The sequence below is a fragment of the Grammomys surdaster genome, unplaced genomic scaffold, assembly GCF_004785775.1.
Source record: "Grammomys surdaster isolate TR1022 unplaced genomic scaffold, NIH_TR_1.0 242, whole genome shotgun sequence".
NCBI lineage: Eukaryota > Metazoa > Chordata > Mammalia > Rodentia > Muridae > Grammomys > Grammomys surdaster.
Genome location: NW_021604687.1, coordinates 702417 through 726928, shown reverse-complemented (window position 1 = coordinate 726928; position 24512 = coordinate 702417). Strand labels below are relative to the sequence as shown.

Sequence of the window (24512 nt, the reverse complement as noted above, 5' to 3'; positions counted from 1 at the left end):
CGACCTTGATTCCCTTAGACAGCTGTCTTGATAATCACACTCTCAGTTAACTCAGGACCCTTGCTTAGAACCAGTGTTCCTTATCTGTAAAACACAGTCTTCAGTCTACAGTCTCTAAGGACCATGCTAAGCTGTCCTGTGGTTTGATTTATTTCTACAATTGATGATATGGATATTGTATGCTTTTAAGAAAGAGGTAGATGGAAGATTCTGGACAGAAGGAAGAGGGGAGAACACAAGGAAACAGAGAACAAGGGACACACTTGGAAATTTGACTCAGGAGGAATGGAGCTGAAAGTCCCACTGATCCACCAGTTGGTGGGATCTGCACAGAGGTGTAATTGCAGATGTCTGGAGCATAGTCAGAATGAGTCCAGAGTAGGGCAGGACAGCCGGGCAGGTGAGCCAGTGTGCTAGCCTCAGCCTGGGTCGTGTTCTGTGCTAACTAGGGCCACAGTAAATCCTAGCTAGGCAAGGCCTGAGATTGGAAACAGGACACCAGTACAGAGGCACATGGGAGGGAGACAGGACTGTGGAAAAGAGAGCTTAGAACTTGGTTCGCTTCTGGGAGTGTAGAAGTTAGTCTAAGAATCTGGGTTGCCTGCCTTGTCTATCTGCTCTTCTTCCACCTCATTTGTCTCTTGCTGTAGACCAGGCCACACCTCTTTGTGGCCCGAGAAGCAGGGTGGTGGAGTCCTCCTGCTGTGGTGCAGTGGAGACCTAGGATGCATTCCTAGGACTACTGGTTCCCAATTGTGTATTTCCTCCTGCTCTGTTCTGCACATCCCACCATAGTCATGACCACATGTACCTCACTGTTTACCAGAGTATATTGTTCACCGGGCTTCATCAAGAGCCATCAAGAGTGAGTGTGAGTCCTCAAGCAGTGGTGTTAAGAACCAGTTTCACTTGTACCCTTACTTGGCTTTCCTCTTAGCAATTGCCAGGGAGGCTGTGTGGTGACAAGATGTCCTGCCTTAGTCCAGGCCATGACTCAGACAGTAGGGCAGGCACTTGAGAGAGACCTGGATAGACCATGCTTGAGTCCTATGTTTTACCATGAAAAGTCACCCTGTTAACGTAGATGGGGGTCCAGACCTCATTGACCATCCCTGTTGTCGTACTCTCCAAAAAGAGTAAGTCACAGTTAGCCTGTCTCCTCTCTCTAACCAGTCAAGGACTTCCTAGTACAAACCTTTTTGCTGCAGGAGCTGATGGAACATATAGTGTCCCACTCTTGCTAAGGCAGCGCCACTTTTGAAAGCTTCCAGACATTGAAGGTCTCCCACAGCTGCTCCAAGACTGTGCAGAGTGAGAGCAAGTACTTAGATGTTCTAGTTCTCAGAAGTGACTTTTCTGCCTTGCCAGTCAAGTGGGCCACGAAGTTGGTTTTTGTGTGTTTGTTTGTTTTTTAAACTTTGTCTTCCCATGGGAGAATTTTCATGAAATCTATAACTTATCATTCATTGGGGTTTCTAAGAGGTGGGATTTGTGTTTAACTCTGTTTACTGTGGACAAAGGTAACAATTAACCACCAGTTTCTCGTCAAGTGCCTGTGCTGGGATTTTACATAAGCCAGCTTCATAGGCCTCTGAGGACCTAAGGACAGCTGTGCTCTCACCTGCTTGAAGGTATTTGTGCAGCTGTGGGGGAAGTGGCATTTTTCTGGCTTTTCCAGCATGTCAGATAATTACAGAATGCCAAGATCCTGATTATCATTGGGATAATTTCATGCTCAATTATATTTAGAGGAATTCAAGTAAGTGATTCTATTTTAATTGTAACAGATCCAAAGACAGTTAATTCTATATTCTTTAGAACTGTAGTTTTCCTCTGAAAGATGATTTTTAAAATATTAAAATTAAGTCATGTCAGGCTTTATTTTTGCTTTGACAGAGAGTTGGAGTAGGGAACAGTTTTGAATGTCAGAAAAATTGAGTTGTCAGAGAACCCTTCCCTTAGACTCTATTTAGAAAGAAACTGCAAGCATCTAAGCTAGGATTCTTTGTAACGGGTAGTGAGTTATAAAAGGAAGTTCGCATCCTAATGGTATTCAGATAAGTACTGAGAACAGCTGAATTGATAAGCATTGTACACCAGTGCGAGCCTTCCTGTAAGTTACATTTTTTCTAGAGGCTTTTGTGTCCTGTGCTTATTGCAGATGGGATTTGGGCCGCTTGATCCCTCCCAGAGTCTCTGCCGTTAGCAATACTGTGAACAGAATATTCCTTACCCGTGGATTCTTTATCCATGGACTCCACCAACTACAAATTGGAAACATCTGGGAGAGAGGTAGAGAATTAGATTCTAGAAAGTTCCCAAAAGCAAAACTTGAATTTGATATTTGTTGTGTAACATGCTAAATCCATGAGTAGAGTAATATGTATGCACGCATGTGGCCTCCTGCCTCTCAGGACTGCTACCTCCAGCCCCCATTGAGCTCTGTGGACTGTAGTTAGTCCTGCTGTGGCTATACTTGTACTGAATAGTAGTCTTTTTTTCTTATCATTATACCATAAACAATATAGTTAGGTATTATAAACAATATAGATATGATTTAAAGTATGGAGGTATGCATAGGTTATATACAGGCATTACACTTTTTGTTGTTGTTGGTTTTTTTTGTTTTGTTTGTTTGTTTTGTTTTTGTTTTTGTTTTTCGAGACAGGGTTTCTCTGTGTAGCCCTGGCTGTCCTGGAACTCACTCTGTAGACCGGGCTGGCCTCGAACTCAGAAATCCGCCTGCCTCTGCCTCCCAAGTACTGGGATTAAAGGCGTGCGCCACCACTGCCCGGCTGTTTTTTTGTTTTCTTATGAGAGGCTTGAAAATCCTACAAGGGTTCTGTAGTCATCTTCTGATACACAGAGTGGGCTGAGTTTGTGTTAACATACACAGACATGTGCGAGGCTGCCTTTCCAGCCAGCCGTCTTTGACACTGTGGCTGAAGATAGGGTAAGGAGAACTGTGCACTCAAGAATGGTCTTTCTAGCATATACATCAGCCAAGGAGAAGATTGTTCCTTATAGATAATCCTGTTATCTATTTAGTGATACAACTGTATCACTAAAATTCCTTGTGTGGGCTGGAGCTAAACAGTATTATCCCTTCCTGAGTTCCCAGTAACAAACCAGGTTACAATCCTACCAGGGTTCACTCTGAGTAACCAATGAGTTTATTAGGCTTAGTTACAGAGCAGCGGGTGAAGGGCTATAGGTAGAGGCAGAGGTGGCCTTGAAGCAGCCACAGTGGAAAGTTTGTGCCCAGAAGGCACAGTTGAACTCATGGAGATTGTTGTGGTTTCTTGATTGGAAGATGATGTCATGCAACAGGTTGCCTTTTACATGTCTAGCTAGGGTATTCCAGTTTCCTGAAATTCAATCTATTCCTGAATGGAACTTCCTACTGAAGCAAACAAAATTCTAACTAGATCTAGCTGATCTCTTTTACAACTCCTCAGCTTAGCCCGTTTTCTCAATCGCCCTTCCCTATAGTATAATTTGAACATTCTCTCTCTCTCTCTCTCTCTCTCTCTCTCTCTCTCTCTCTCTCTCTCTTTTAGCCCTAACCTGTTTCTTCCTGTCATATACACATCAGTGTAAGCAGCTGACTTCTACCCGTGGCCTTCACCAGACCACAGCTTACAACCCAGCTCCATACTCTGGATGTCTTGTGCCTGACCCCCCAGGTCCTCCTGTACTGCATCTTCACTAATTTTTATAGCACCCCTCTACACCCCAGGTCCCTGTGTGAACTGCCTTCCCATCCGGGGCCCTGCCTTTGAGGGGGTGGTCTTTCTAACCCTGCCTCACCTGATTGGCTGCTACCTGCCTTCTTCCTGGAGCTTTCCCCAACTGCCAGTACCCATCCTCTCTACCCTGTGTTTGGACTAAACCTACCAGCTGTATTGTTCATTTTTCCTTCATTTGTACTTGGGTTTCTGTCTGTTCTCAGATAGAATCTGTTTAATTTTTATTTCCCCAAAGACATGTGGCTCAAGAGTTTATACCCTACCCGTTGTAACTTGGATCCAGCAAGGCTACTTTTCATAGTTTATGTGGCCTGTTTGATTGTATAACCAGTATAGAGGGAACATGGTTGTGCTCACGTTCTTTTTTGTTTGTTTTGTTTTGTTTTCCCAGACAGGGTTTTTCTGTGTAACCCTGGCTGCCTTGGAATTTGATTTGTAGACCAGGATGCCCTCAAACTCACAAAGATCTGCCTGCTTCTGCCTCCCAAGTGCTGGGATCAGAGGTGTGCCCCACCATGCCTGGCTGTGCTCACATTCTTAAAGCTTCCAGCAGGGACAGTTTACAAAAAGTAAATGTCCCTTTCAAGTACAATTTTTTTTTAAAGATTTACTTATTTATTATATGTATATGAATAGACTGTCATCTTCAGACACACCAGAAGAAGGCATCAGATCTCATTCCAGATGGTTGTGAGCCACCTGTGGTTGCTGGGAATTGAACTCAGGATCTGGGGAAGAGCAGTCAGTGCTCTTAACCACTGAGCCATCTCTCCAGCCCCTCTTTCAAATAAATTAACTAAAAATTAGAAAGAAAATAAACACAACTCATGGCAGTAAGCACCAGCAAGTTCTCTAGTGTTCACTGTTGATCACTACAGTAAACACCTGGGGAAACTAGTGTGAGAGGCTTTGCATAGTCTATCTGTGAAAACCCTCTCCAGACATATAGAGGTGAACCTTGAGAAAGGGGAAATCAGCATGCTTCGTGTTTGTTTTTTCTCCTCTTCCTCATACTTAAACTATAAAGCTTGTGTTGATTGTGCTTTCTGTTCGAAGAAAGCCCCCAGGCAGAGGACCCACCCTGGCGGTGTCTGGCCCGTTTGTGCACCTGCTTCCCTCAGCTGTTGTGCTCCGCTGTTTTGACCCACAGTAGACAAGGGCTTCTCCTTCCCCCAGACCCCATCCTTCAGTTAACATCCCTGCTCCCTTTCTGTTTATCTTCATCCTATGACTTAAGAAATTTCCCCTAGGAATTCTAGCTCTGAAATATTTAAAATGTTGACTTCAAAGTCAGCGGAACTGTGCCAAGCACACTTCTGAAGATAAACGAGGAAGCTTTTGACAAAGGACAAAGTCAAGGTCCATTAACTCACACAGGATGGGGTGTCTCAGGGAGGCTGGGCTTGTGCTCTGTTGTACAGGGAGAAGAAAGCCTTACACTGAAACAAAAACAAATGACTTTAACCTTATAGGAAATGATTCCCATGGGACAGGGGCTCTCTGACACTCTAAGAGTCTGAAGTAGGTCTTCTGGCAGGCCCAGCATCTGTTGATACAGAGAGGGTCCGGGTGCCTCTGGCTCCAGACCACTCCTAGACTTCATGTCGCTTGAGTTACAAAACTACAGTGGACATTTGGAGTGGCTGAGAGGGTGATGTGCAAGGGTGTGTCTGCACATCATGTTGTTGATTACAGAGAGTGGTACCCAGGGCCATGGCTTCCTCATACACTGACTCTGAGACTTTGAGCATTGTTTCAAGAAAACCTTAGGGCTTAACCTGTAAGACCAAAGTTCATATGCTTACTTAATATCACATTACTGGATATTAGTGTGTCTTTCATTTTTCATGTTCACTTTGCAAATCAGAGAAGATTCTGTTCCTGTCCAACAAGATGTCAGACTTTTCAGTGAGTTTTATAGGAATATTAAGTACGCATGAAATTTAGCTTTAAGAAAATAGCCTTTGGGTCTGGAGAAATGGCTCTTTGTGGGACCTGAATTTGATCTTTAGGACCCATATGAAAAAACAAAACAACCCAGCCATGTTGGTACACACATGTAACCGCAGAGTATAGGAGACAGATAGATAGTGGTAGATAGTGGTAGGTAGGCAGAATCTTGGGGCTTACTAGCCAGCCAGTTAAGCCTACTTGGCAAGTTCCAGGCCAGAGATACTCTTACCTAAAACAGACAAACAAAAGGTAGGTAGTGTCTCATTGCCCCCCACCATCGTGTGTGTGTGTGTGTGTGTGTGTGTGTGTGTGAGAGAGAGAGAGAGAGAGAGGGAGGGAGAGGGAGGGAGGGAGAGAGAGAGAGGGAGAATGAGTTTGTGTGTTTCTGTATCTCATGAAAGTAGCCTTTGGCTATGATCACATTTAGTTCAAAGATCCCTGGACATGGGTGTCATTGACTTTCCTAAAGCTGCAACTTACGGTTGTGGGCTTATACTCTAAGCAGTGCAGGGCTTGCAGCAGAATGGCTCATCACTTCACAAATGAGCATAAATAACTCAGGTAAAATGATACTGCAGGTGGACTAGAGGCGTTAGGAAAGTGTGGGAAGTAGGAACTGGGAGGAACTTGGAGGGGTCTGCGGAGCCCAGTGGTTTGCAGTGATGAAGAACAGTGAGGCCTTTCAGGAAGAGGGTGCTTGTGATCAACAAGAAACTCAGCAGTCCATGTCAGAAGGACTACTTGGAGAGAAAATGTTGGAATAGATATCTGGGTCAGGTGTGGGTTCCCCTCAGGATGGAGGCTTGGATGTAGGGGTTTGCTGAAGGGTTTGATTTGAAAGTAACATGATAAAGGCGTCTTGCTGTGCTTTGTTTCCTCACAGATATGTAGTGAGAACATGAGACATGGCCTAGAATGAGCAGTGTGAAGGTCCATGTAGAAAATAACTGGGAGTAAGTCATCTGGGAGCAGGACAGAGGTCTGACACAGTCACTTGTCATGTGCAGGTGATATCTGAGTTCCACCCTGGGCAGAGGGCAAGGCCAGGGTGGAGGCTGACAGGCTTGCAGAGTTGTGTATCATTAACCTGAGTCAGTGAAGCAGGGCACTTGAAACTGGGGCACCTGCTTCCCCATCCTCAGGAAATGATTCACAGAATCAGAGAGAATGGGACAGATTAGAAGTCAGCAATCCAAGTGCCCTGGGGAACGGTGGAGACAGTGCCAGTAAGAGCTCCAGAATAACCTCTGGGAACAGACCGCAGATTCTTGCGACAGAAATGCTCATTACCTTGAAAGCACACCTACTCTTGGAAGTACGCTTGTCTTACAAGATGCAACCGTGTGTACCCACCAGCTCGTAGAGGTAGTCAGTCTGGAAAACATCTCACAGACAGGAATGGGTTGGGCTTAGTGACTAAGAGGGTGTGTAGTAGAAAGGGGAGATAGAAGTAAGAAAGTCCTTCTGAATCCCAGCCCATGGGCGATAGGTATGGGATTGGAGAAGAAGAAATACTACAATGAGTCACCCTGGGGAGGTGCCGAGTGTGAGGTGCTGAAAGCTCAGAAGCAAAGAGCAGCACAAAGAGGGGCCTATCTCCTTATCCGTCCAGCAAATAGATGCTGCACAGCTGTAACACGTCTGCTACTGTTGGAAGCCAACACTGGAGAGTTCTACATGGAAATAATTATGGAGAGATCTAGAAAAGGCTGAGAAGAGAGGCTGTAGGATTCCTGAGAGGAAAGAGGCACGAGCAAGGAAGCAGAAGGAAGACACAGAGGGAAAAAGAAATGTAGCTAGTGTGAAACCCAGTCCCAGGAGAACATTTTCACAGAGATGTGGAACCAACAGCAAGTGCTGACTCAGCACCTTCCTCACTGGAGAAGAGGTGTCATTCATCCTCTTCCTGACCAGCGAACACACAGCTGCAGTGAGCCCCTAGGTCTCCATAAGAGTGGCTTTCTTGAGTTATTGACTCCTTTGAGTCCTGAGAACTTGTACAATCGATTACCAGTTTTGGTTTGGTTTGGTTTTTCCCACGACTCTCATCTTGGTTTACTAGATATTTTCTTCCTCCTCATTCTCGAACTGATGGTCCCAGATAACTACTCAGCAGATGCCAAGTGGCCTAACCTTTGCATACACTCATGTCTGTCTTCCTGGTGCCTAGGTTTGCTTCCTGTGTTCCTCTGCTGACTGATTCTGTGGTATTAGGTGCAGCAGCTGCCTCAGTTTGCCCTGAGCTCCTTCCATGTAGCCTGCCAGCATAGTGTTGTCCCTTGACATTTTAAAAAACAAAACAAAACAAGCCCTTTTTCTTGAGCTACATCTTGATTCCCATGTTCTCAGACAGAATGGGCTCTGAGTCTTGTTTCCCAAAAGAAGCACCACAGATTCCATTCTGAATGAATGAGGTGTGAAAAAAGGGGGGAAATCATTGAAACCTGAAAGTACATCATAGTTACCACTTCACATTCTGCTCACAAGGTCCCCTTCCTTATATTTAAGTTTTAAAGGAGCACTGCCTTATTTTTGTAGACTGCTTTTGTTGAACATTCTGATGTTAACATTTCTACACTTACTATTTATTGGCCTCATTTTTTCATTAAAGCGTGACCTTTTTAGAGTCTGGAGAAATGACTCAGTGTTTCAGAATACTGGCTGCTCTTCCAAAGGACCTGGGTGCAGTTCCAAGCACCCACGTGACTACTAGCAATTGTCTAAACTCCAGTTTCAGAGGATCATAAGCTGGCAAATGTCCAGCTTAGTGACCAACAAGATGGATACTGTAACAAGACATCATTGCTGCTCTGCACCCTGTGCAAGCGAGGCTTCTTTCCAGATGAGACCCTTCCCTGTCCCAACATCACTGTCCTAATTTGAGGGATTCAAGTATTTCTGTTTCAGTATCTCATCAAGTTAACAATAAAAGTGTTGCTGTCCAGTGAACAATATACAACAACATTTCCTTTTTTTTTTTTTTTTTTTGGTTTGGTTTGGTTTGGTTTGGTTTGGTTTTTCGAGACAGGGTTTCTCTGTGTAGCCTGTCCTGGAACTCACTCTGTAGACCAGGCTAACCTCAAACTCAGAAATCCGCCTGCCTCTGCCTCCCAAGTGCTGGGATTAAAGGCGTGCGCCACCACCGCCCGGCACAATAACATTTCATGTTGGTGGGTTTACACACTTTACACATGGTATCATCAGTATAACCAGATAATGTCAGATTGCCAGATTCTTTCCCTAAGTTTCTGTTGCAGATTATACTCCTTCAAGAAAATAACACATTCTACTATTCAATTTTGTCAATTATATTCCTTTCTCACTGCTGTGACAAAAGTAGCAAAACAACTTGAGGAAGGCTAGGGATTATGTTGGCTGTCTGAGTACAGTGAGGTCAAAGCATGACAGCAAGAGCAGGAGGTGTCGGGCTCTCCAGTCAGGAGGGAGCAGAGAGATGGGTGCTGATTCTCTCTTTCACCCAGAATTCTGGTCTTCCAGGATTCCAACCTATGCAATGGTGCCCTCTTCACCTAGAACTCCTGCAGAACTTGCACATGTTCATAAATGTTAAGAGTTCCTAGAGGATTCCAGACTTGGCCAAGATGACAGGGAGGATTAAATGGCACACTGTGCCTTGAAGTTGGAATTCCAGACTTGGCCAAGATGACAGGGAGGATTAAATGGCACATTGTGCCTTGAAGTTGTCAGTCTAATTTTTCTCAGTCTTTTGGATATAAAATAACTACATCTTCATGTGCTGTTGTGTGTCTGTCTGTGTCTGTGCCATGCTGCACATGTGTCAGTCAGAGGAGAATGTAGGAATAGGTTCTCTCCTTCCATTGTGTGAGTCCTAGGGATAGAAATCAGGTTCTCAGCCTCGGCAATAAGCATTTTTATTCATTGAGCTATCTCTGTCCATTGGTATTTTTTTGTAGGCTAATAAGGGGAAGTATTTTCTGTCTGCCTCCCGATTTGTCCTACCTCATAGGAGAGTGTAGCATTCTTTCACTCCTTCACCTGACATCACTTTCCACAAACATGAAGGGAGGGGAGAAAGGAGAACACACTTTCACTGCAAAGCTACACCTGGTGCTTGTTCATTAACATCTGCCCTTGGCTGGAGCTGCCAGAAGGCTGGGAAGTGTATTCGTGTTCTACATATGGTATTTACTCAACCAGAACCTTTACAGAGGCAGATCAGGAGGCCACTGCTGAGTTGAAATCTTGGAAACATTTAGCCCCAAGAAGAGGCTAAAAAAGATGTGATTGCTTTCAAATTAGTTATCTTTTAGTGAACTGTTCTGTGATAAGTGACAATGCCTTTAATATCATTAAAACTTCACTTGAAGAGTTGTTTGCCAAACCTTGCTTTTACTTTGACTTTGAAAACATGATTATGTAAAGGAGTATTAGGCAATGTAAGGACTGAGTAAGAACCTTAACTGCTCGTTTAGGTGAGTAGCCAGGAGCAGTCATGGTCCTGTTTTTACAAATGGAAGTCAGGAATGTAGTCATTTAATTCTGAAAAAGGCCTCTGTTTGATTTTATACAATTAATGTTCATTTTAAGCTAAAATATACAAGATAGATAATAGCAGTTTTAAGCTAATACATGTGGAGTTTTGTGGGCTTAAAGTGTTCCCCTCACACATTGTTAGCTAACGTTGTGAAACCTCTGCTTTCTTCAGGTATGGCGTGAGTCCTGAGAACATTATCCTCTATGGGCAGAGCATTGGCACTGTCCCCACTGTGGACCTGGCCTCGCGGTATGAGTGTGCAGCCGTCATCCTCCATTCCCCTCTGATGTCTGGTTTGCGTGTTGCTTTTCCGGATACCAGGAAAACATACTGCTTTGATGCTTTCCCCAGGTGAGCTTACAACTGGACTAGTGAGAAGTCGACCAGTGTTCAGAGTCCACATCTCTATCAATTTCTAAATATTGGTTGCACACCCCTGGGTATCGCCATAAATGTGAGGTAAATGTAGCGTACTGAGACTTCAGCCTTCAGGGCTGGCTACGCATTAGGAAGTCTCCAGATGATGGATAAGGACCTTGAGTGTGCCAATACCTAGGACTAATTGATTCAGCTGTAACATGCAGCATGTCCTGAAGGAACTTCCAGTTCAGTATTCATTTATTCAGAGGGACCTGTATTGCTCAATTACTGAAGAGCTATACATAAGAAATGTCAAGAAGCAATTAGCCCTGGTATAGACCCTGAACTAAAAACAAGCACACATAAGAAATTTCTTTTTTCGGTCAGAGAATGTGAGTGAGGGGAAAGTAACTACAACCTTTGTGAAAAGAATAGGAAGGTAGCCCTGGGGATGGTTAGAACAACCACCCCCTTTTCCTGATCTTATACTTTTAGACTGTCCCTGCAGAGATACCCTGCCCTGTGAGAAGCATAAGACTTAGTCTTGGTTATCCTAAGGCCCCTCCTGCTAGTTGACCCCTGCTGTTCTCTAGCTCTTCCTAATGGAAGGGAGAGCCAGTAAATATAAAAGCTGTGAGCAAAGTGTTTTCCTTGGCTGATTGTTTTGGTTTTTGATTTTTAAGTGATAATGTGAGAAGTATTTTAAAGTATTTGCCCCTAGGTTTTTCCCACAGTGCACTGCAGAAGCTAGCCAGCTTGTATTGCACTTTCCAGGAAAAGCATCAGCAGGAGTAATGCATGCTCTGAAGATTTTGGTTGACCTCTTAATTGCCACTGTTCTGCTCTCACTGGAGAAGAAAATACAGCATTTGGCTGCATGACGTTGTGTTCCAGTGTCTCATTTCACAGGAAGAGATCATCTTTGTTAGCATCTTGACTGTTTCTCAACTTGTGTAGCTTGTACCAGCCTTCACTGAAACTCTGCTTCCTGGGAATGGGACACTGCATTTCAGGTGGTGTGGCTGTGAATGCTAAGTAGGTTTGGCATGCCTGGCAAATGTGGCCTTATTTGTGCTGAATTAGTAATGAGAGGCAGTTTGTTTAAAGACATGTTTTGCATGTTTGTGGGAGGCAGTTCCAGGAGTTACCCTGGCAACAAAACGATGGGATTAGCTTATATCTTAAAATGCAGCCATTGAAACTAGTTCCCTTGTAACTAATTGTACTTTATTATTAATTAATAACAGACCAATAACGAATGCTGTTTGTCTGATTCACCAGGCACTGAAGGCTAGCCCTCCAGTTAGCCTTCCCAGCAGCTTTGAAAAGTTGATTTAGTTACTGTATTCTTTACAGATCAGGCCAAAAGCAGTGACATCACTGGCTTCATAAGGTTGGAGACAAAGGGGGCCACTGCTCCCTAAATTATTGATGGAATGGATTTTAAGCCATTAATGGTTACACTAGCTTTCATCATTAATTGGATTTGGCAACGTTTTCTTATAGGGTGTTCCTTGATGTCAAATGGCAAAGTTGTCTTTCTCAGAGGGAAGACAGCTTTCACGGTTTCTTCCTGTGTTAAAAAGATAGAAATTGAGTCCTGGTCATGCTTCAGTGTTGGTTATTCTCTGCCTTTGAAAATAGGGTCTGGACAGTGGCTTTCAACTTCAGATACCCTCTACAGACATTACGAGGTTTCCATAAATAGCAGCATGGGGCACCGTCTCAGGCCTGTCATAACTGTTGAGAAAATACATTTTTTTAATTGAGTATAATTGAAGGCTTATAAAAGAAGGCACTTTAAAATTAAATCCAGGGAAAGAATTAAGTTTCTGGTACAATTCCTGGTCTGCAAAATTGCACATGGCCACAGAGGCTCTGATTGTCACAGGTCCTATGGCTGCTGGGGTTTTGCAGTCTTTCTGGGGTGCCTTTAAGCAGTTGGAAGCTTCATGAGTTGTTCATAAAGACTGTGTGACAGTCACGTGTAGACCTTTGGAATGTGTTAGCCGTCTTTATTATCTCCCTGGCCTGGTGCCTGTTATTTTATAATCTCTCTGAGCTTCAGTTCCCTCCCTGATCAAACACAGAAGGCAATTCCTCGTGGGTCCTTTTTCATAAGGATTAAATGAGACTTCATGTAGACTATGCAAAGTGTTTTGCTGTGATGGATACTTTATCAGAAAGACTCCCACAAATAGCACCCATTTGTGTCCTGTGGAGGATCAACTATAAAACAGAGTTAGCAGCAAGCAGGTCTTGGGCAGAAGGACAGATGGAAAGAGGTGTTTTTTCATGGCTTAAAGGACCATCACCCCATCAGAGTAATTACCCATTCACTCAGCCTGACACATGCTGATGGCCCTTTCGCTCCTGCCTGGGATGTGTTTTCAGAACAAAGCATAATCTTTTGAAGATCCATGAGAATTCATTCTGTGAGAGTGGATTTTTGTTTTTATAAACAACTGGAATAAAAGCATCACATTAAGCCTTTGATGGTGCTGAGTTTTGTTTTTTGTTTTGGTTGTTGTTTTTTAATCAAAGAGTTAGTCCTCTGCTTTTATGAAATGGGACTTGTTTAAAAATATTTTTTAATGCTTTTTTTTTTTTTTTTTAGTATGTGTGAGTGTTTTGCCTGTGTGTATAGTACCACATGTGTGGTTGGTACCCAAAAAAGCTAGAAGAGGGCATCAGATCCCTTGGAACTGGAGTTACTGATGGTTGTGAGTCACCATGTGGATACTGGAAGTTGACCCTGGGTCCTTTACAAGAGCAACAAGTGCTATAAACCACCGAACCCATCTGTCCACCCTGGATTTGCTTCTTAAGAGTTCTGAGGATTTGAGGAGTATCCAGTCCCACTTTACAGAGTTATTCATTCAGATGTAGCAAGTGCTTGTTTGTGTATATTTTAAAGTCTTCTCAAACTATGAATTAAAAAAATACTAGTTACTGTTTTGCTAGTCTGATGGTTTTAGTTGTTTTTAATAAAACTACTTTTTAAAAACTCACTAAGTGTACTATAGTACTCTTGATGGGACGTTGGAATAGGAAAGACATTTGTGGAAAACAAATGAAACCCAGCTAGAGGCGGGAGGCTGTCGCTAACAAGAAATACTTAAGTTTGTTTCTTAGTTTTGACAAATATATTATGGTAATGGCTGCTGTTAGCCCTATAGAAAATGAGTTAGGAGTTATGGGCATTGGTAATATCTTTCTTTACCATAAATCCTAAATGATTCCAAATTTAAACAATATGTTAAGGAAAAAACATTAGAAAAACCCTGGGAAAGAAAGCTGAGTCCTGATAGTATGTCAGTGTGAGTTTATCGCCTGTGCCTGGGCGTCACTCCCAGCTATGAGGGCAGGCACAGCTCTGTGATGTCCAGCTGGGGCTGAGAGCTTGTGGGGCAGCACTTCTCCCAACTGTGAGTGTGACTAAAGGAGTCCTTTCCTCCCCTCCCACTTCTGTCTTGCAGCATTGACAAGATATCTAAAGTCACCTCTCCTGTGTTGGTCATTCACGGTACCGAGGACGAGGTCATCGATTTCTCCCATGGCTTGGCGATGTATGAGCGCTGTCCCCGTGCCGTGGAGCCCCTGTGGGTTGAAGGGGCTGGGCACAATGATATAGAGCTCTATGCACAGTACCTAGAACGACTAAAACAGTTCATATCTCACGAGCTTCCCAACTCCTGAAGACAGCGGCCAACCTTACCTCATTACTGTGAAGCGAGGATCCTTGTTTGCACACGCTTTGACTGGATTTAACAGTGATACCCAATAACCACAGAGAAGGGCCCAGCCTTTGTGTGTTCTTCTTAAAGAGCTAACACAGTCTGTCTTTTGTACCTAATCTCCACCTTCCATTAGGCTGAACAGCTGGATTCTCAGCTGCAAGACCTTGCAGGAGTGGGAACGAGAGCTGACCATGAGGACTGTTTTTCCCAGGGCCATAGACTAAAGTGTGATCAAGTCTGTCTCCCTCACTGTCACTTCTGATTCCCCCACTGGTGCAGGATCACTGTCTCACCCATGTGCCGGTGTTTGACCTGTGGCGCTTTCAGCCCTGGTGCCGTGGGTGAGATTCATTTGTGAAGCTATGGTAGTGTAACTGGAAAACTGTTGTGAGAAATCCTCCATTAGCTTGTGTTAACAGGCCAGTCTGTCCCACACACATGAGTTGAAGAATGATTTACTGGAACTATCACTAACAGCTTCATCAACTGTTACCATTTAAATACAACTGGAATATTCTTAAGCAACAGGAAACTGGGGTTTTTTTAAGTGTAAATTTATTACTAGCCAAGAGTTTTAATATTTTGATTGTCTGGTCTAATAGAGCCTGGCCGACTTTCCTTCTGTAAAGTCCTCCTTGTCGGCTTTCTTAAAGTCCTGTACATATTTGCAATTACATTGTGCACAGATTCTTAATGGATAGATTTCTTTTGTCAGGCTACAACAACAGACTGCAGATTCCTTGTTTGTATTGTAAATGATTGAATACATTTTGTTAATATGTTTTTATTCCTATGTTTTGCTATTAAAATTTTTATAACATTTCCAAGACAAAAATTCCAAGTTTCTGCTTTGAAGAATTTAGGTAATTAAATTACCCTAAGCTGATGTCTTAGTTTAGGAGTTATTTGGGTTTTGACACTGGAGTTGTGCCAGGTGAACCTCAGAGATAATGAGATGCTTAATGGCTACACTACGTGTATTGGTTGCGGGATTGGGTTTGGAGTCATTTGGTCTTTAGTTCTTTTCTTTTTTTTTCAAATTTAAAAGCCTTAAATGTACTGTAAGCCTCAGATCGTTGTACAACCGGATTGCGTTGGTTGCCAGTTTGTGTGCTGTTGCCTGGATGCGGCACAGTGGTTGGTAATGGAATAAAGGACGCATGGATCAGAACACGTGGGCTTCTGTGCTCCTTCCTTCATCTTGCCATCAAAAGAAATAGTCAGAACCATTCACCTTGGCTTGAGAGGATCCCTGGGGTATCACTGTGGTAAAAGGCCTGGGGTAGTTCCACAAGAAGCTGCGACACAGGGCAGCAGTAAACATAGGTGGTCCCTAAGTGGGGCATGCAGTAGGACTGCTACAGATGCACGGAGCCGAAAGTACCCTCGTGGCCACCCAGCTGGGAGAAGACAGAGAACCCGTTCTCTGGGAAGGGTGAGTCATGGGAATGCCATAAGATCTTTCAGCCTTTTGATCACCTTTCCAGAGAAAGGATACCAGCTTTCAGCTCTTAGCTCAGCCTTTCCTGATCGTACTTTAAGAGGATAAAGGCATGTTGCCCGACACGGCACATGCCTTAGTTCCAGCACTTGGGGACGGTGAAGGATATGGGTATGTGCATGCACAAGCAAGCCGTGTTCTGGTCTTAAAGTCGGTGCTGCCAGTGCAGGGGAAGCAACGGCTTCCAGGATGTGCTTGCCGAGAAGTCCAGAGCACTAGATGGGAAAAACACCCGGAGGCCTGTTTTAGAGAATGTAGGGTTCTAAGCACCTGACTTCTCATTCTGTTGGTTGAGGGTGCTTGGATCTTTAATACTCTTACCTCCCCTTGTTTCATTACCCAGACAGATGCCCACCATCTTTACTCTAGCTGCAGAAGTTTCTCTCTGGGAGACTTAAATTGTCTTTCTCTATAGTTAAAAAAAGAAATCAAGAGGCTATGAAAAATCCCATCATAGACTGGAGATTGAGTGGGTTATTTCTAATAGATGAATTTGTGCTTTCCACTTATGAAAACTCATCTTAAATCCAAAGATGTGCTTAGAAATCACATTCAGAGTAAGGTACTGTGACCAAGTTTTCTTTCCTTCTGATGATTATTATCCCTGAAATCAAGAAGTCAGTTACTTTTCTGAATGACCAAGGAAACTTAAAAGAGCATTTAATTGGGGGCTTACAGTTTCAGAAGGCTAGTCTATGACCATCATAGTGGGGAGCAAGACAGCAGGCAGGCACGGTGCTGTAGCTGTAGCTGAGAGCTTACATCTAATCAACAACCAAAAAGCAAAGAGAGAGTTAACTGGGCCGGTGTGGGCTTTTAAAACCTCAAATCCCACAGTTAGTGACATTCCTCCAGGGCCTCCTGCTAATCCTTCCCAAACACGTCCACTAACTGAGGGCAAGGTATTCTGCCACTCAAATAGCTGAGCCTGTGCGTACTGTTCTCATCCAAACCACCAGTTAGTGAATAATACAGATCGAGATGAATGTTGTTTTCATCATAGAAAAAAAACCTCAAATCCGAATGTAAAGCACTACTTTGTCATATTCTTTGTAACTGGAGAGTTAGGTGGTTATTGTCTCAGAAAAGCTATCTTCCGTCCAAATAAAATTTTCATAACAGTATAGGCTGTGAGAATCATTTGAAGCTTAGAGGGGCGGATGAATTGTCAAGATACCCCTTTGAGGTACAGTTCCCTGACTCTTGGAGTTTAGCAGGGAGTGTGGAGTTCACAGACTTCTGAGCCTTCAGAGAAGGAACCACGGATGTGTGCTGGGTAGGAGAACAAAAGCCAGAAACATCAGGTTCAACTTGAAAGCCTCTAGGCTACTGGCTAGTTTGCTCCTGGGAACAGCTTTTCTAGCCCGTAACAGTCTGGGGTGCAAAGGACTTCTCACAGCAAAGATACCCAATTGAAATGTAGCTTCCTGAAGAAAATGCACTGTTACAGTAGAAGAACTGGTAAAAATGGAAAACTGTCTCCAAGGCTCAAGCAGTTCACACAGATAGTCTTTTACATTGTTAGGGGGAACAATGAATTCATGCAGAGACATACTTACAGAGACCAGAGGAGCACTCTCATGCAGAAGCAAATGTGTGGAGTGAAACATTAGGCATTTTATCAAGGTGACACAGCATGATCAAGCTGTGCTTATTCTGATTACACAAACAAAATGCAAATACTTGTTAATAAATAAAGCAAAATCTCAAAAACACAAACAGTAATGGTTTGGAGATCAAGCCCAGGATTTTGAGCATACTAGACAAATGCTCTACTACTGACCTACATCCCAGTCCAGCAATAATACTGGAAGTTCACTTCTTACTTGAAATCTTAGTAAAGTAGGTACGGAAAGATGATTTCTTCTTTTGACAAGAGTCTTATCCAGGAGACCAGGCTGGCCTTAAAATGACGACCAACCATTTCTCCTACTTCAGCTGAGACTCAGGTATGTACCACCATGGTTTTTTAATTAATTGAAAAAGAACCAAAAACTTAGGTCTGTGGTTAGCATGTATTGGTTGTATTCAGGTTGTTTGTTCTGTAGTCAAGGATTAATGTTGCCATCAACACTACAGTATGATGCCAGGGATTCTAACCGTGTGTTCAGCTTGGGAATGGAAAGAGACTGCAACAAACTCGAGAGGCAACTGCACAAAGATGTAAGATTCATAAGAATGACGACTTAGGGTTTCTATTACTGTGATAAAACTCCTTGGACAAAAGCAACTTGGAGAGGAAGGGAGTTATTTGGTTTATTTATCTTGAGTCACAGTGCACTGAGGAGAACCAAGGCAGAAACTTGAAGGCAGGAGCTGATGCAGAGGCCATGAAGGAGCGCTGCTTACTGGCTTGCTCTCCATGGCTTGCTCAACCTGCTTTCTTAAAGAACGCAGGACCACCAGGCCAAGGATGGTACTGCCCAGAGTGTCATGAGTTCTCCTACAAACAATCACTAATCAAGACAGTACCCGATAGCTTGCTTAGGAGCCAATCTTTTGGAACCTTTTTTTTTTTTTTTAATTAGAACTCCATCTTCTCATTTATGTCTGGATTTGTGTCACGTTAACAAAAACCAACCAGCAAAGGTGACAAATAAAAATGGATTTTAAAAAAAAACACAAAACAGTTACCACCAGATTTATTAATAATAGTGAGTTAGAAAAAGTACTCATGAGATCCTGTCTCAAGAAACCAAGCCACCCTCCCCACCAAACACACACACACACACACACAGAGTCACTAATATTTGCAGATTTTGAGGATTGTATAAAGGCTGTGGCAGGGTTGCGGAGCCTGGATCTACTTTGTAGGCTAAGAGGCATGTCAGGGCTCTGAGCATATGGGAATGAGTGTCTGGAGGTAAGAGAGTTAAATGAAGAATGCCCAGAGAGCATCACACAATTGGCAGTTCTGTATGCAGCAAGCCTGGCTTGGAGTTCTTACTGTGTAGTGAGCTTGTGACCTTAAAACAAATCTCTTCCTAGGATCTTTGAAGTGATGGTAATATCTGCCACAGTCATGAAAGGATTGAATGAAATTCTGCAAGTAGAAATGCCTGGTGAGAAGAAACGGAAGCTTGTACCCACGTTGAATAGAGGTCCAGAGACTGGGTTTAGAACAAAAACAAGAGACTGAAAACTACACACTGAGTTAATTTGCCTGCCTGTGCCCTTCCGCACTGCTACATAGTCATTGCTCTGCTCCCTGAGAACTTCCAATCTGACTACTTCCAGCTTGTTCACAGCTGGCCCTGTCCGTTGTTGTCTGAGTATGTGGAGGTGGCTCCCAGCTTGCAGACCAACCTGGACAATTAGCTGCTTGAATCCCTACCCTACCCTAGAACTTCCAAGATGGGCTGGTCCAAGCAGGTCCTAGGTGTATGTAGCCCAGGCTTAGCCCATACTGACTCTGAGCCTTCAATTCTCCCATTCATTCACTGGTTCACTCATTCGTGCATGCATGCATGCATTCATTCATTGGACGTAGAGATGTCTCAAGGGTTAAGAGCACTTGCTATTCTTCCAGAAGACCGTGATTTGATTTCTAGTACCCACGTGGCAGCTTACTATTGTCTGGAACGCCAATTCCAGAAGTTCTTAGTTTTGACGGTATCAGGCATTCAACTTAGTGCACAAACGTATGTGCAAGCAAAACACCCGTACATATAAAATAAACCAACCCCCCAAATTTTACAACCAAATTTCTACTATCGAATTAAGAAATACGTGTCTTCAAGACCTTAGGAGACCATTTTGTCCGCTTTCTCTCAGGCACATTCTCTTTCCTCCCATATTCCAGAGGGGACACCATCCTCAATACCCTCCTTTTCGTCCACTCAACATCGGTGAAATGTTGGCAATAATGTAGGAAACTCAAGAGATTAGTGAAAATGAAGTCATTTTTAACATGTCATTCTACATGTTAAATAGGGCACCAGCATAGAGAATTTGGCACAAGGTAGTGGTTTTTCAAGTCTGCTGATTGAAAAAAAAAATTCCATCCTCCTCTCCGAGTGTCTGGGACTTGACCTTTCCCCAAATTCCCCATTTCATTGGTCTAAGACCCAGAGCTTTATTTAATGAATAATTTAGGACTTGAGCCTGCTTCCGTTTTTATTATGGGCCTAGTTAACATTAGAGACAACCTGTAATTCTCCAGCATTCAGTGCTCTATCCACGACCTAGGGAAGACGAGGCCCAGGGCCTCCTGCTCATCTGTAACCCTCATGACACTAAGCACACCTCCTATGGAAAATTGACTAGTACAGTCTTTTTCTTACTGCCATGTTCATGCTGTGATATGCCTGGCCATGCATGTCTGTATGTGTGTTTAAGAAATGTCCTTCACAGGCTCATGTTTGACTACTCTATTTCCAAATGGTGAAGCTAACTTGGGAACTTGTGAAACCTTCAGGAGGTGGGGCCTGGATGAAGGACGTAGATTCCTGGGAAATGATCCTTGGGATGTATTTTCCCCAGCCACTTCCTGCCGCACTTTCTGCTTCCTAGTCAGCCATGAAGTGAACAGCTCTCCTCTACCATTTGCTCCCCACACTCTGATGTCTTCCTCTAAGCACACAGATCCAGATGGCCAAAGATTGATCTCTTTGAAACCTCTAAACAATGTCTTGCCTCCCTGTCATGGTCTGTAGGCAAGATGCTTCGCAGGCTGCATTTGAACACGTGCTTCCCAGCTGGTGATATTTTTGGGAGCTATGGAACCCTTAAGAGGTAGGCTTCCAAGACTCCGCTTCCAGCCCAGGCTCCCTGCTTCTTGGCTGATGCCGTTACCAAGCAACTGCCTCCAACACTGGGCATCTGAAACCAAGCCACATTGGTTACCATCCTTTCTCTCCTGTGGAGGACAATATCCCTTAAACCATGAGATAAACCTCTCGGCTCTTAGGCTATTTTGGTCAAGTATTTTGTTTACAACAACAAAAAGCTATCTAATGAAAGTAGTGATAGTGAACACCTTTGTCGCATTCCTGATTTTAGAAGAAATGTTTTTCTTAATATTTCCCCATTCATTAGAATATTGGCTGGTGTGTGTGTGTGTGTGTGTGTGTGTGTTCATCCAGATCAATCTACCATCTTCCATGAAAATAAACCCTTTTGGAACCAAAAAAAAAAAAAAAAAAGAATAATGGGCTGTAAGTTTGTCATATCTAGCCTTTTCTATGTTCTGGTATGAATGAATCATCAAGTCCCAAGTTCTTTGGGATTTATAATGAAATCCCATTTCATTATGGACTTTGTCACAGGCTTTTTCTGTGTCTTTCAAGATAGTCATATGATTTTTATTGATTAAAAAGCTCAAGGAAGGATGGGTTTCTTTTGGCTGAGGGTTGAGGCTTTGGCCTGTCATAGTGGGGAGAGTTTAGAAGCCCTGAGTGTGAGGCATCCATGTCTGGGAGAAGCAGAGAGGAACTGGTACCCAGCTTGCTTTTCCCTTTCTTCCCTATTTCATCCAGTCCATGAGCACACACAACTGTAGGATGATGCTACCAACATTGAGGGTAAGTCTTCTTCCCTCCGAGTTTAAACCTCCCTGGAAACACCATCACAGACATGCCAGAGGTGAATTTCCATGTGACTCCAAATCCAGTCAAGTTGACAATAAAGAGTGACCATTACAATATCAAACCACTTTTGCATCATTGGTCTTAGCCAGGGTCCACCATTTTGTACAGATTCTCCATTTTGCTTGAGCTGTGATAGTTCTTAAAACAGTAATATAGTAATTTGATTTTTAGAAGTAAATTAACTTTCTCTAGGCCAGTGGTTCTCAACCTGTGGATTGTGACCCCTTTTGGGGGTAGTATCAGAAGACCCTTTCACGGTAGTCACATATCAAATATCTTATATGTCAGATACTTATATTTCAATTCATAGTAGTAACAAAATTACAGGTCTGAAGAAGCAACAAAATAGTTTTATGGTTGAAAGTCACCACAGCATGAGGAACTGTATTAAAGGGTTGCAATATTAGGAATGTTGAGAACCACTGCTCTAGACTCTTGACTGTCCTGCCGTGTGGAGCCCAAGTAATGGCCAGCCAGGCAAGATGCTTATTGATCAACTAACATGAACTCACTGGGTACCTCTAGCAATGCCAACTGCTGACCAGAAAAGGAAACTCTTCCACTTCCTTCCCCACAAGTGGAAGAGGGCTTTGATTCTTACAGGAAGCCCCCTGTGGAATCACCCCCTTAATACGGACCTTCTGTGTCTCAAGGAGCTTGCTCACTTGTCTGGTTTTCTTTCTTTCTGACTTTTTACCCAGAATGAAAATGCTGTGTGACTTTTTTTAATGATCTTTTAAGTTTTTTTTTTATTTCAGTTTGCGAGTATGTTTTAACAATGTTGATATTTATAGTGTCTTAGTTAGGGTTTCCATTGCTGTGTAGAGACATCATGACCAAGGCAAGTCTTATACAAGACAGAATTTAACTGGGGTTGGCTTACAGGTTCAGAGGTTCAGTCTATTATCATCAAGGCAGGAAGCATGGCAGCATCCAGGCAGACATGGTGCCGGAGGAACTGAAAATTCTACATCTTATTCTGAAAGCAAACAAGAGAAGACTGGGTCCCATGTGGCTAGGAGGAGGATCTCAAAGTCTATTCCCCCAGTAACATACTTTCTTCAACAAGGCCACACCTCCTAACAGTACCAATCCTTATGGGCCAAGCATATTCAAACCACCACATAAAGTCATCAAGGAAACTGTTCTATCTATACTTTTCTCTCTCTCTCTCTTTGTGTATGTGTGTGTGTGTGTCTGTCTGTCTGTCTGTGTGTGTGTGTCTGTGTGTGTGTGTATGTTCTTATCTGGTTTTGGTATCAAAGTCATTCCAGCTTCATAGCACAGATCTCAGAGCATTCGTCCCACTGCTGTTTTATGGACCTGTTGGAGAAATGTTGGTATTGATCCTTTGTTGAAGAATCTGTAGCATCCAAAGTAATTCTGCTCAGTTTTAGGCTGTCATTTTACTTATTTTATTTTTGTTTGATCATTTTCTGTTACTGCTTCAGTCTCATCTCTCGTTATCAATCTGTTTAGGTTGTTTGTATCCTCTTGATTCAATTTTGATAAATTATTTGTGTCTAGAAACTTAGTTATTTCTTCAGTTTTTTCAAATTTATTTAGTGTATGCTTTCAGGATATTCCCCAATGAATCTTTCAACTTCAGTGCTGTGATAGCTCTTATTCCTCTTATCAAATTTCTCTCTCTCTCTCTCTCTCTCTCTCTCTCTCTCTCTCTCTCTCTCTCTCTCTCTCTCTCTCACCAAGGGCTTACCAATCTTGTTACTCTTTTCAGGTAGCAAATTCATTTTTCACTGGTCCTTACGTTAATATTTTAGTCACGTTTCCTTCATTTCAGCTATGATTTAAGTTTATCCGTGTGTGTCAGCTAGCTTTCCATCACTGGAACAACATCTCAGAAAAGCCACCCCAAAAGAGGGAGAGTTTTGATTTAGTTTCGATTTAGTTTTGATTTAGCTTTGGAGACTACAGTCCACATCCATTGTCTCCATGCTTTTTGTTTATGTGGAAGAACGTTACAGGAGTCTGTGACAAGTCAGGATGCTCATCTCATGGTGGCCAGTGAACAAAGAAAACGACGAGGAATACAGTGGAGTCCCATAATTCCCTTACAAGTCACTCTAGTGGCCTAATCTCACACTATACACCACCTCTTAAAGGTCTTGAATATGTCCTGGTAGCACCAAGGTGAGGACCAAGTCATTAGCATGAATAGAACTTGAGATGAGATGGACAAGAGCTATCATAGCAGATGCTACTGAAATGCAGAGGGTCATCGGGGACTGTTCTGAAAGCATACACTGAATAAATTTGAAAATTTAGAAGAAATGGCTAACTTTCTAGACATAGCACATGGACTTTGAGGATACATTCCAGCTCTAGACTGCAGGCCCTGTTAATTCATGCGGTTGTAGCATATAGGTATTTGTTGCTATTCTATGAGTATATTCTATGAGTATATTATGCCATGGATGGACAGTGGGCATTTTGTTTAAATTTCAAGTTTTTCTTATATTTTTGCTTGCGAGCCTAGCCTTTAATGCCTAAGCCATCTCTACAGTCCCAGATTTTTTTCTTACTAAACATGGTTTTGCACATCTCATGATTTAAGAGACTGCTTCCTGATGATGGTCCTTAATCTTACTAATGTGTTGAAATTCCCAAGCTGCATTTAACTATGTTGGTGCCTGAATCCTCACCCTCACAGATGCTGATTCGGTTGCTGTCTTAGTTAGGATTTACTGCTGTGGACAGACACCACGACTAAGGCAACTCTTATAAGGACAACATTTAATCCCAATTAATTGAGACTGGCTTACAGGTTCAGAGGATCAGTCCATTATCATCCTGGCAGGAACATGGATGGCAGTGTCCAGACAGGCATGGTGCAGGAAGAGCTGAGAGTTCTATATCTTCATCTGAAGGCTGCTAGCAGATACTGACTTTCAGACAGCTAGGACAGGGGTATTAAAGCCCATAGTAATACACCTACTCCAACAAGGAGGGCCACACTTCCTAATAGTGCCACTCTCTGGGCATAGCATATACAAACTATCACAGTTGGCCTAGACATCTAGACTTTTAAGCAAAATACCTCCAGATTCCCAAACAGACATGTAAAAGTGAAAAAAACTACCCTAG

General features: G+C 43.0%; 1 protein-coding gene across 1 annotated transcript in view; it reads left to right on the top strand.

Moving 5' to 3' along the window:
• Positions 1-15489, top strand: part of Abhd17c (abhydrolase domain containing 17C) — a 42221-nt gene extending 26732 nt beyond the window's left edge. Inside the window, exons 2-3 of the mRNA XM_028774681.1 lie at positions 10390-10569; positions 14058-15489. Coding sequence (XP_028630514.1) covers positions 10390-10569; positions 14058-14277 — 400 coding nt within the window. The 3' untranslated portion in view covers positions 14278-15489. The remainder of the gene's footprint in view (positions 1-10389; positions 10570-14057) is intronic.
• The last annotated feature ends 9023 nt before the right edge of the window (positions 15490-24512 follow it).